The sequence below is a fragment of the Lynx rufus genome, unplaced genomic scaffold (assembly GCF_022079265.1).
Source record: "Lynx rufus isolate CCGP_SWC_20201006 ecotype Redwood Valley unplaced genomic scaffold, mLynRuf1.p SCAF_2, whole genome shotgun sequence".
NCBI lineage: Eukaryota > Metazoa > Chordata > Mammalia > Carnivora > Felidae > Lynx > Lynx rufus.
Genome location: NW_025814834.1, coordinates 78,865,828 through 78,879,175, shown reverse-complemented (window position 1 = coordinate 78,879,175; position 13,348 = coordinate 78,865,828). Strand labels below are relative to the sequence as shown.

Below are 13,348 nucleotides of genomic sequence, written 5' to 3'. Positions count from 1 at the left end.
GGCTTCCTTAGCAAAAAGTTTTCTTCCAGTGATAACCACAGGGACCCTTCTAAGTAGGAGTGCAGCTGACACTCATTGCCTCTGGTAGTGGTTACACAAAATTAGAGTCTCAACTTGCCTTCTTAATCGTCTATAATTGTGAGTAGCTAGAGTCTTAATAGTTTTTCCTTATTTTCTCTAAATTCTCCTCTTTCTTCATACCCGTACTTTCTGTAGGTGCGAGAGTCTGATAGCCTGTCTGAAGTTCCAGAATTTGTTTCTGTCTTTTTGGGGGAAAATGGAATATGCGTTTCCTTGGGGACTCTGGTACTCTTGATTTCTTGGGGGACGCTAGATCTCTTTGTGTAGACGTTGTTTTTAGTCGTATAAATGGTTGGCCCTGTGAGAGCTGAGGTGTTATGAGTTACCTTAGTCCTTCCTGCTTAGGAGCCTTGATTCAGATCTTGGCACCCCTCTGCAACCCCCCACACCCACGCCATCACACACACATACATACGTGTGCTATTTCTTGGCCTCTGCTGTACTTTGTAACTCATTTCTGTCTATAAACAATATTAAAAAAATATTTTTTAAATGTTTGTTTATTCTTGAGAGACCGAGAGAGACAGTGTGAGCAGGGGAATAGGCAGAGAGAGAGGGAGACACAAAATTCGAAGCAGACTCCAGGCTCTGAGCTGTCAGCACAGAGCCCGGCATAGGACTTGAACTCACAAACCATGAGATCATAACCTGAGCCGAAGTCGGACACTTAACTGCCCAAGCTATCCAGATGCCCCTATATACAATATGAATATGGTATTTTATTATGGTCTTTTTTTCTCCCTGTGTACTCACGTTAGCATTATCCCTTTTAGAGGGTAAACCCCTTGAGGACTTGGATTATTCCTGTCAACAGAGCTCTGAAGAGCACTTAGCACCAAGCTAAATGCTGCAAATTAGTACACACTAATGGCAATGATAGTGATTGTAATTATGGCTCATTTAGAGACCACATTTTGCTGACTCAGCCTTGGGAAAGGGAGCCCAACTATTTTCAGCTTCTAGGAAGAAAAATCATTCAAGCGTAGTGAGCTTATGTGCATAAAAGCAAAGTCCTTTAAATTTTCACTATCTAAAAATTACTGTAGGAGCAGAATAATAAAACATTAATAATGGCATAATGATGATGACCTCTGATTCATCCCTAAGGGTGTTTAAGCAGTTTATGTAGCTCTGCTAATAGACTACCGAAATAGAGCCAATGACCCTGTGACGGTCCCAGACGTGGGGACAAACTCGGCAGTAAGTGTGTCCCCCCATGAGCCATTCATTTCCCAGAGATTGCCTCGAGTTTCAGATGTCTTGCTATAATGTCTTTCCTTTAACTTCAGAATATTAAGGTGTAAGATAAACTTGAATGAAATTCTGTTTGATTTTGGAGCTGCTTATCCAATTTGTGGAGTGGAAATGCTTCTGACATGCTTGTTGTAAGTCCAGCTGACACCAAATTAACCTCAATTAAGTAATTTCTCATGTAATTATACACATGGATAGAGAGGATGCAAAGGACCAGAAATGTTTTGCTAGATGAGTGGAGTGCCCAATTCCAGACTCTTAGGTAGAAAGGCTTTCAATGACAAACTTTATTAGGTTTAGATGGAGAAAGGAGGGCATGGAGGAAGGTTCCAAAGAAACAGTTCAGCTGGTTAGAACCTAAGGCTGCCTATCTGTGTCTAATGAGAAAAGGCCATGTTGTAGCCTAGCTGATGAGTTCCGTTGACTGTGACTTCCTTAATTAACCCAGTATGTATATCCCTACCCAGCCCCTTCACTGAGTTCCTTTAAGAATGGCCTGGTTTTCTGATTTGGGTTGCCTTAGTCTTGAACCTTAGTTATTAAGTGGAATCCAATAAATGCTTTGCCTTTTCCTTTTCTGCAGAGCAGGCCTCTGCATAGGCAAGGTAACCTTCCTGGTGGCCAGTGAGGGGAGGCAGGAGGCTAGCTAGCATAAGCATTAGTAGATTGAATTAGTGAGAAATGTGTAATTAGGGAAGTCATTAGGAGATATACCAGGAGAGATACCATAGAGGTTTATCCACAAATGTCCTTTAGCTGTGACATTAGTTTGAGCTAATTTATATCTAGCACAGAACCCACTGGGTATGTGCCCTGTACAGAGTGTTGACAATCTGTTTACATGCTTTTAAACTTTAAAAACTTACCCCTAATTTATGAGAGACGTGACTTGTATAGGATTTTTAGAAGAAGTTTAATTTTTTGAACATTATTAAGTCTATGTGCCAAGTATTCTTCTTTGTACTGGAACTCAAATAGAACATGTTTCTACTCTTTTAAAAGCTTTTATTCTATCAAAAGCTAGATGAGCACATTTACTGTGGTATAGTAGAGCAAGGATCAGAGAGTCAGAAAGCTTGAGTTTGAATCTTTGATCTGATCTGATGTGTGTGTGTGTGTGTGTGTGTGTGTGTGTGTGTGTGTGTGTGTCTGATTTAAGGCAGATAATTTATCTCTGAACTTCACTTCCCCCATCTATGAAATGGAGTTAATATCTACTTACCACATAGGGAGGCTTGAGTGCGATAAGAGGTTTAAAGAATATGATAAACTGTAAAGTGTTACTGAAAGATAAGTCAACAATCTTTTAGAAACAAAAAGCACTGCCCCAGATGGAAAGGTAATTGTCTTCTTGGGTTTGCATTAATAAAGTCGTTTATAGCAGGGAGAAGAAATTTTGAGATCATTACTGGAGAAATTTAACTCCTAGGTCTCTAATTTATTAAAATACTTGCAATTGACATAGCAGCTTAATGAGGATTCTGTGATTCTTGGATGTGAAGATGACCTGGCTGTGACATCTGTCATCCCATTAATCCTTCACCACTCCTTGTGTGTCCCTCCCTAAGTTGTGCTCTTGGTCTAAGAAGAGCACCATCCTTGATAGAGGAGTGCCTTTCTTCAGTCAGAAGTGTATAAGTGGCTGCATTCCCTTGCTACAGCCTCCAAACAAGCTCTCAAAGTCCATTTGGAGTAGAACGTAGGGTGTCAAGCTTGCAAGACTCCAGACACATCCAAATGAGGCACTGCACATGGCAGTCTGCCTTTCCTTGGGGGAAAAAGATTCTCTGGTCCTAAGGTTTGTTCCCTCCCAGTGCATTTTGTGGCCTGGTGTCCTGAATGTTAAGAGGTAACTGTGCACTCTTTGCTTTGAATGCTTCTGGGGAATGATTAAAAAGCCCCAGAGCAATTGTTATTTCCCATGTAGAAACGTTCCATGAAGAAAGTTTGATCACACAAAGAGATAAATGGCAGGAGGTCAAGATGGTGGTCATGTTATATAATTGCACATTTTGAAGGAAATTTGGATTTTATTTTTTTATTATATATATTTTTTGTTTTAGCATGAGTAGGGGAGAGGGGCACTGGGAGAAAGAGAGAAGAGACTCTTAAGCAGGCTCCATGCTCCGTGCAGATCACTGCGGGGCTTGATCCTATGACCCTCAGATCATGACTTGGGCTGAAGTCAAGAGTGAGATGCTCAACTGATTGAGCCACCCAGGCACCCCCGAAATTAGTATTTTAAAAGCTCTTCCAAATGACATCAGTTCATATTGACAAATCACCATGATTAAAGAATACTTTTATCCCCAAGAATAATATTTCTGTATAATGGGACTCAAGTTATTAAGCTACTCGTGTCAGTGTGATGTTGGGCAAGGACGTAACTAGTTTTTGAAAATCACTCATGGGATAAGCAGACCTGGAGGTGAGGATGATGGAAAATTGCCAGCCAAGGCGTTTTTGGCTTTCAGTGCAAAACCCCAAATTCTAATATATAGAGGAAAAAACTGTTAATTTAAATAAATACAATGCCAGTAATCCTTCCAATGTCCTTCAAAGTAAATGTGTTTTGGCGAGGTGCTGATATTCTCCAGAGTAGTTACCCAAATGTTTTTATTGTGCAAACGGCCATATTGAAGACACGGGGCAGGCGGGGGCAGGGGGAAGAGGTTTGGTGAGCCAGATGCTGGATGTGTAAATCAAATAGTAGCCCCTTTTGAGATTAGACAGACAACTCCAGGTTTTAGGAAAATGACTGGGGCTTTCTTTGTATTCTTTCTCCATACCAGTTTTATTTAAATCCCTGGATGGAGGCTTGAATTTTCTGAGTAGTAGATACAATGTAGACCTCCTATGTTGTGAAGCGTCAGGCTTCTTTATGTTCTGTTGTGGTTTTCTTGTTTTGTTTTGTTTTGGAAATAGATTAGTAAATTATTCAAACAAATGAAAACTGTGTAACAACAGCAAATTTTTGTAAGCGCATTGGAAAAAGTATGTATTAATTACAGACTTCTGTAATTTTAGGGGAATAATTAAAAGGAAATACTTACAGGATCAATAAATGCATATTTGATAAAGCCCCTCTGGATCATGACAGTCTTGAGCAGAAAATGGAGAAAGGTGCATTTATTGATTGTCAAAAATGGGATTCACTAATTGAGTGGATGACAATATGTTACATGTGCTAGTCAACCAGATCTTGTTGTTTTAAAGGAAAAAATACAGCTCTTCTGTTGCGAAGATATTATGTACAAGAACAATCATTAGACATCTCTCAGCAACTGTCCATAGATTTAAATGTCGGTCCTCAGGTAAATACCACATTGGTCAGAGTAAACTTAATGTTGAGTTTCCTGTATTCGGGACCTTATATTTAGAGGTAGGAGGTATTTGCTATAGCACAACGGAACACAGTTTGAGTTGTTACTGGCCATAGGAATTTTAAATTTGGATAATTGGATTGTATTATTAAAAAGAGTAAGTTTTTCTGATATCCTGATATATCTCTGGTATTATCTATTGTTATACATAAGGTTGGATATAGTAACTGGCTTCTAGATGGTTTATCAGTTCATTTTTTGGAGTTTTTTTGTGATTATTTTAGTCTTCAGCTGGGCTATTGTTAAAGCCCTGTGGCAGTTGGATCCTATCTGGCCCCTTAGCGAAGTGATGGTGATTTAAAAACAAACAAACAAACAAAAAAACAGAAAAAGAAAAAGGACTTTATACATAGACTATTGACACTAGAGATGTCAAATACCTGTGAATTGTTATTTAGAAGTTGCTCGCAGATTGGAAAATGGGGGGGGGGCAATAATTACAAACATTATGCTGATCTTTTTTGTTAACAGCTATGTTGAGAATCAGTTCATCTACTCTAAAACGTCTCCTGATCATCTTCTTAAATGTTTATTTATGTTGAGAAAGATAATCCCAGGAGCCTGAAGTGGGGCTTGATCTCATGAACCATGAGATGATGACCTGAGCCAAAATCAAGAGTTGGATGCTTAATTGACTGAGCCACTAAGGTGTGCCCCCTGATCATTTTTAAATGGGAAATATGGACAGTTGTCTCACTACAAGTCCCTTCCATCTATTTTAAAGCATTTAAAATAACAATAAAATGTATGTTTTCACTAATGAGATGATCTTTTTGATAATAATGAGATGATCTTTAGAAAAGCTTTTCTATATCTATAAGCAAGAAGACTTGAGTGGACCAGGAAGGATGTTGTGGTTCCCTGTGTTGGAAATACACATGCTTGAACATGCTGGCCAGTTGTCAGTGTTGTGAAATACTAAAACTCCATTGTGGCATAAGCAATAATCAGGTTAAAAAGGATTACTAGAAAAGCATCTTTTCAGGTTGTCGTTGGAGGAGGCCCTGATAAGAATTGTTTTGATTTCATGATAAATCTTAGTTTTTCCTTTTAGTGCTGATTCATTTAAACTTTTTTGTGTGGGAAGGGTAGCATACGTCCAGAGAAAGTTGTGAAACCTAAGAACAACACAATATTCAACAACACAAGAATATCCTAAGTAGGATAATGTCAGCACCTGTATGACTACTACTTGGGTCAAGAGAGAGAACCTTGTGGCCTCTTCGGTCACTTGGAATTTCCCTTCCCCCACTTTGATCCCCTGTCATTTTTATGCTAATCATCTCTTCCTCCATTCCCTAGATGTATAGGTATGTATCAATAAATAAAATCACCTATGTATATGTCCCTGTTAAAATTTAATTTTGCCTGTTGTGTAAATCCATAGAAGTGAAGTCACATTCTTTTTGGCTCAACATCAGGTTTATAAGATCCATCCATATAGGAGAATATGGTACAGTTTGTTCATTTTCATTGGAATATAATGTACGATTATATGAACATAATACAAGCATTCATCCATTTTATAGTTTGTGGGCATTTGGGTTTTACCCAGTCTTTTACTGCTGCTTATTCTGCTTTGGACATTTACGGTCTGTAGTACCTGATAACACATGGGCATGAGTTTCTCAAAGTGTGCTTCCATCCATAGCATCTGTATACCATTTGTTAGTAATGCAGATTCTCAGGACCCATCCCAGATCTGCATTCAAATCCTCCCTTGGAATATATATTATATATATTATATGCTTATCTTAGTGACCGTGCTTTTACTACAAATATTTCCAGGTTTTCTAATTTGGAACTGCTTCGGGAACCCATTAATGATTATATACATGCCTATGTACTCATACAGAGATACACTCATTGAGTCTCTTAGCAATTGACCCATTCCTCATTTTTGAAACAAATTAGTTTCATCCAGTTTGAGTCAAGTTTTTGGTATTTTTGAAAAATAACGTTCAAAAGAACTATTTGCCAACATTGAAGATAGTCCAAAAAATATGCAGTAGACGGAAGACCTGCCCAAAGAGGACGTGAATACACGTTGCGTGAAGCATCATTCTAGAATGAGAGCAGCGGAGCACTGAAGACATAGTGGACTGACTCCACAATAGGGCAGACGTGGGCTCAAATCCACTGCTAACACTGACTAGTTGTGTCGACTGAGTTTCTCTAAGCTTCGGTTTTCTTCTTTGCAAAGGGAGGATAATAACATTTACTCTAAAGATTCAAAACCATCAGTACATCAAGATCATCTGCAGGGTCACACTAGTAACTGTGAACGCATGTCAGCCGTGGATCAGCAGTATTAATCTGAGTGGGGTGGGTGGTCACACCTTCGTAGCCCTCATGCTTTTTACTTTCGTGCTTCCTGCAGGAACGATTCCAGGTGAAGAATCCTCCCCATACATACATTCAAAAGCTCAAAGGCTATCTGGATCCAGCTGTAACCAGGAAGGTAAGATGGATTTGTTTGCACTCTTTGCTGTCCCTTCCTCATTGGTGAGCGGGCACCTCCTGCACTGGAGGGGACTTTCCTTCCTCTGCATTATAGCCTCTGCTTGAGCCTCCAGCAAGACAGCCACCATGAGGAAACAAAGAAGAAAGCCATCCTTCTCATGTAAGGAGGTGTTAAAAAGGGCTTTCCTGAGGTGGGAGTCATGTACTTCGGATGGTTATTGAGTCACTGCCATTTCCAATCACACAGGGCTGCGAGTCGAGTCCAGAGGTGTTAGGGCCCCTCAGAAAGCAGGCTTAGCAAAGGGAATACTTGTCTTTCATGCTTTGGTGCATTTCCAGAGGCCTTGAAAAATCACTGTGGCTTTGTCATCCCAGCTGTGTGCTCATATCCTGTGTTGATGCTATTAGCAGCTTCCCCCGGGCCTAACCCTGCCCCTGGCCCCAAGAAGGTAGAGAGAGAATAGCTGATTCCGTTCTCTGCTGACTCTCTCCTTTTACAAACAAGCTGTGCTTTGTGCAGCCACACAATTGGTTTAAACTGATGCCTTGTGGTAAAGCATGTAGCCTGGCACAGCCCCGCGGGCTGGGATCGGTCCTGGGATGTCTCAGGGCAGAGCTGTCCTCGCTCAAGATGGGTACAGGCACTCTTCACCAGATAGCACTGGTTTTTTGGTTGACCTTCCACAACTCCTGCTTTCAAGGCTGCAGCAGCAATAACTTGAGCTGAATTCCCTCTGTTTCAGTGTGTGACTCATGAGAGAAGAAAGGCACACTTTTCCTAGTTGCCCACTGTTTCTAGGGCTCTTGTAATTCTTTTCAAATCTTTTTATCTTCTGCTTCCACTCTAAACATCTCCACCACCCCCATCCAAGAAAATCGAGCAAATGAGAACAGCTTTTACTTCCTTTTGGAAGTTTCCTGACCTTTTGTCCTGTGGTTAATATGAGACAAGCAGAAGAAATACAATCTAGGGGTGATGGACTGTAGACCTTTACTGTCAGCTAGATGCCATATGTGACTTGACTGTGGTGCAGACTCCTCTTCTAAGAATGTACCTGTCAAAGTATCATAATATCCCCACCCCACGAATATGGCTCATGCATGGTTCTTTTCTTAAAAGAGCCTCTGTCAGTCCCCCTGAATGAGTCTGTCCCCTCTTTCTTGTCTCCTTTTCCAAGGATATAGCAGCCTTCAATTTCATCAGATTACAGAGGGTTAGATGAAGGCACCACCCCTCTTCCCCAACACGACCCAAAAAAAACCAGGAGAATTTTTTGGCTGTTTCTTTTTATAGGGGCAGCAAGATTGTGTTTCCATATTAATTTTTAATTTTATTTATTTTTATTTTTTAGAGAGTGTGTGTGCCCATGCTAGTGGCGGAGGGGCAGAGAGAGAGGGAGGGAGAGAGTCTCAAGCAGGCTCCATGCCTAGTGCAGAGCCCAACACAGGGCTCGATGTCACGACCCTGGGATCATGATGTGAACCGAAATCATGAGTCAGACACTCAACTGACTTAGCCACTGAGGTGCCCTAAGATTCTGTTTTAGAAATAATTTCAGAAATTCCCCAACTTCGGGATGCCTGGGTGGCTCAGTCAGTTAAGCGTCTGACTTTGGCTCAGGTCATGACCTCATGGTTCGTGAGTTCGAGCCCCGCCTCGAGCTCTGTGCTGACAGTTTGGAGCCTGGAGCCTGCTTTGGATTCTGTGTCTCCCTCTCTGCCTCTCCCCCACTTACACTCTGTCTCTGTCTCTCAAAAATTAAATGTTAAAACAAATTAAAAAAAAAAAAAAAGAAATTCCCTAATTTATAAACCTTCAGGCGGTGGCTCAGACCCTAGGATTAGGAACCCTCATGTTGCTAAGTGAGGCAGAAACGTTGGTGTTTATGTGTAGACTGAGTGCTCCTCTCATTTACAGCAAGTTCCATTCCCAATTACCTCAACATTTCTCAGATTCTTAGGAAAAAGGAGAGGATAAGAACACTCCTCGAGAATGCTTCTCTGAGTCCATCCTCAAGTTCTGTAAGAAGGAGATGCTTGGAGAGAAAAGGTGGCTTTCTCCTGGAAAAGGCTCAGTTCTCTTCTGGAACCATTATTCCTGAGCTAAGCGAGGAATGTAAAACAAATAAGCTGTTTAGAGAGTGTTTTGCTCCATTGCAAATAACTTCATAAAGGACAAAGATGAGGTATCTGTGTGGGCTGACCTTCACTCCTGACCAGATACTGGACCATGTGTTCACCTGAGTGGCCTGCTTTGGTCTGTGCCTTGCCTTTCAAGATCAGTCATTCTGCTGAGAAAAAGATAAAATGGATATTGAATCAACCACCCTTGCACTTTCTGTCAGGAGCTGGCAGTAGGAAATGATCTTTTCCACTCAACTTAATGCTCATGCTTAAAGCCTGGAAAGAGGAAATTTTGCTTGGAATAAGGCACGGCTTGCAGTTAGAACAGGTTTGAGATTATCAGCTGTACTACAGTGAGGAAAAGGGAAGATTTCAAATCGGGATTTTCAATTTTAGCCAAACAGTCTAGACTGAGTTGTCTTCCCTAACCTGTGTCTGGAGAGCTTAAATACTTTAACTCATTTATCTTTTGTTCACATTGAATAGAAGATACTTCATTTGCTGTCTTGTAAGAACATTTCTTAAGCATATTCTGTTTAGATTTTCTGCTAAATAGTTTTAAGGGAAATCCTGGAGGGCAGGGGAGGAAGAGCCTAAATTCTATATCTCTGTGACCAGGACTCTGCAAAATAGCCTCCTCATTGAATACCAGGCGGTGCTGGTGTGTGATTTGGGGAGGTGCATTCATACGTCGCATGGGAAAAGACCATGAAGAAAGGGGTGTGGTTCTCTGCAGGGTGTGCAGTTGTGAAAGGAGACCTGTTGCGTGGATTTCCAGGGCTCCTCTGTGCACTCATCCCTGGACCTGCCTATAAGGGAGAGGGCTAGGGGGAATGTTCCACACTACTCACTGATGGTACCTGGCTCCTTGTTGCTGCTCCCCACAAGCACATGGTTTTTGTGTGTGGTGTTTTGAAGCATTCTCAATACATTGTCGTGGCGCAGAGTGCTAACAGTCATTTCCTATGTGTTAGAGAGGTGGATGTCAAGGTTTCTCCATGGTCCCGAGTCCCGCTGACAGTTACACAGCCCTCGAGAGAATATAATACAGGGACAAAGTCAGTTTGGTTTTCTCTGTTACCATGCAGTTGTAAAACTGTAGTGCCTGCCATAGTAAATGCCTGAGAAATGTTATCTGCTACTGTTGTCGTTCCTGGTATCTCCTGGTGTTTTGATGGAGTTGCTCTGTTTTGATGTATGCCTCTTAGCCCTTCAGCAGATCCTCTTTATACCCTATTGTGTCCTCGGTGCTATACAGGGTGCCCTTGTGGCTGATGATGAGCTTTCCTTGAGGACCAGCAAAGGCCACGGGGAACGAGTCAGAACTGTGCACAAAGCAAAGCTGTGCACAAAGCAAAGGGAACGCTGAGTTGCTTTCTAAAAGGCCACATATGCAGATAGTCTGAGACTTGTGACTCTGACATGGGAATGGCCTCTCCAGAGCAGCCAGCAGGCCTGGGAATGGGTTCCTCAGCTGTGTGGCTGTAGACTCTGCCTCATCAGCGGTCCTCATTGCTGGAAAGCTCTTCAGGAGACACCAGGTTTGGATGTCCCTCCAACTGATACATAACTCTTCTGTCATTTCTTAGGCCTTTCTTGACAAAAGAGGGGAGTGGCTCTTTTTTCATTGTTTTGGGGATGTTTTAATTTCATCTATCTCAATATACCCAGATTCTAAAAACCAAGAAGGTCTTTGGAGTTCTTTAAGAATGGCAGTCAGAGGAAACCGTCAGATTGTTGGCTTCCTTGGGGCCCTGGTGAGAAGCAGGTGGGGGAAAGGAGAAGGTAACAGAAGTCCACCCTTGGTGAGCAGGCTCCCAGTCTTCACCGGGATACCAGGTCCTTCCTGTGGTATGGCAGGGCTTGGATCTGTCCACCGCACATCCTCCCTTTCCAGCCTTCCTCCATTCCTTCCTGTCCTTGGATGCCTTCATCTTTGGAACTGGATGAGCCTGTTTCCACCACAGTTGTGGTAACAGAGGAGAAGGGTCCCTAATATCCTGAGCTAGAATTCTCACAGCCTTTTCTTGAAAACTGTGTACCATGCAGGTGGTTTGGATTTGTAGCACAGAGAGCATAGAACTCTTCTTAAAAGGCATGGTGTATCAAATGTCCTACTTCCAGAGTGGCCTAAGACTTTGGTTACTCTAAATAAATGTTTCAGTAGGAAATCGTGTTCCTGACAACGGATGTGCATTGCAACTCAGTGATACATGGGGATTATTTAGAGTTCAGAGGATAAAGAAGCATATGTTTACTAGCAGAGGGTGATTCATTGAAGAAAGAAAGACCTGAGGGGGTTCTAGAAGGATTGGTAGGGTTTTTATTGGCCAGGGAATGAGGAAGGACATTCCAAAAGTAGGAGGGACCTTCCAAATGAGGGCTCATAGGTAGAGGTAACTCTGAATGCTGACTTTTGGGAAATGTTACGCTCTATAGAAAATAACCTAACAGTCCTGAGATAGCTGCCTTAGAAAGACCACCTTGCAAGGGTGGCTCTTAGTTGGCACTTGGGAACTTGCATTTCAGGAGAGTTCATAACTTTCCCTGATAAGAAAGATTCGCTGTGCCTAAACTGTTCATGCCAACAATACAGCTTATGCTGACTGCCTTCTTTTTTCTTCCTGGGAGTCTGGACTTGTGGTATGTGCTAGGCAGAGAATGCCTAAGTGACCAGCTCTCAATAAAAACGCTGGCGGACAGCTTTTCTGGTGGACGGCATTTCACAAATACTATCATTTGTGACTCCTCTGGGAGAAGACTGTTGGAAGCTTGTATCTGTTTTCTTCTGGACTTGACCCCGTGCACCTTTCCCTTTGCTTAGTGTGCAATAAATCTTAGCCATAAGGACAACTGTATGCTGAGTTCTAGGAGGGAGTCTTAGGAAATCATTGAAACTGGGGGTGGGTGGGTAAGGGAACCCCAACACTTAGGTATTTTGGTGAATATTGTAGGGTAGGGAAAAATAATGTACTTACTCAAAGACACCTAGTATATATGATGTAAGTAATTTTTCAGTCCTTTTGCACAAGCTAATTTTCATGATGAGAATAATTTGTGTGCTTTGCAAAAGGAAATGCAAGAGAAGCCCACTTTAAGAGCAGAGATGTTTTCATTTTGTGTTAAACAAGCGGCAGTTATAGCAGTTGATGAAATCTTTTTTGTGAGATTATGTGTTCTTGAATTACAGAAATTCAGGCGGCGTGTTCAAGAATCCACACAAGTGCTAAGAGAACTGGAAATTTCTTTAAGAACCAACCATATTGGGTAAGTGAGCCCATTTAACATTTTAGCTTGAAGGCTTTTGGACACTTTACCAAAAGACTGAATCATATCCAAAGAATTCAGTTTCCTTGTTGATCATTACAGATTAAGAGACTGAGGTTTAGATGGGCGGAGCCGTTGTTAGTACTTGAGCTGCTATCAGTAGAAGCAGGACAGACGGTCTTTGATTCGGATATTAATAACAATCCTAAAATTCTTTGCTTGGGTGCAGTGATAGTGCTTGGTCTCCTGTGTGTGTAACAATTCCTGGCAAATCAGGAACTTGCAAACAAGTAATGTATCCTGGGATCCTGGAGGATCTCTCAGGGAAGTCTTGCACCTGGTTAGTTGAAGCTGCTTCATTGTGCTTTCTTCAGCTCCAGAAGGGACAAAAAACTGGAATGATGTCACCTGACGCCCCTCATTGCACTTAGGTGTTCTGAGTATTTCTGTCCTGCATCCCTAGACTTCAGGACCAGGAGTGTAAATCCACTCCGGAAAATAAAGTTGGGAGAATCTCAATGCTAAGCATTTCTGGGAGTTTTGCATGCGACTTGCCTTTAGCGAGTACAACTGTATTGCATTCTCCCTTACTCCTAGAATGGCATAATTGTACAGTACCTTAGAATAAGAGGATTCATCTCCAAGGCAGAATGATATCAGATATGCTCTTTTGCAGCTTTAGTTCTTCGGACATACCTGTTTAACACCCAGCCAGTTATTTAGCCCCTCTGTGTTTTGATTCTTTAAATTTAACAGAGAGAAGATTATAGACTTTA

At 41.7% G+C, this 13,348-nt stretch overlaps 1 protein-coding gene across 2 annotated transcripts in view; it reads left to right on the top strand.

Annotated features, from left to right (window-relative positions):
* FMNL2 (formin like 2) overlaps positions 1-13,348 on the top strand; it is a 309,457-nt gene that overhangs the window by 197,037 nt on the left and 99,072 nt on the right. For both annotated transcript variants that reach the window (XM_047085655.1, XM_047085654.1), the window contains exons 3-4: positions 7,099-7,179; positions 12,496-12,572. In XM_047085655.1, the coding sequence (XP_046941611.1) occupies positions 7,099-7,179; positions 12,496-12,572 (158 nt within the window). The remainder of the gene's footprint in view (positions 1-7,098; positions 7,180-12,495; positions 12,573-13,348) is intronic.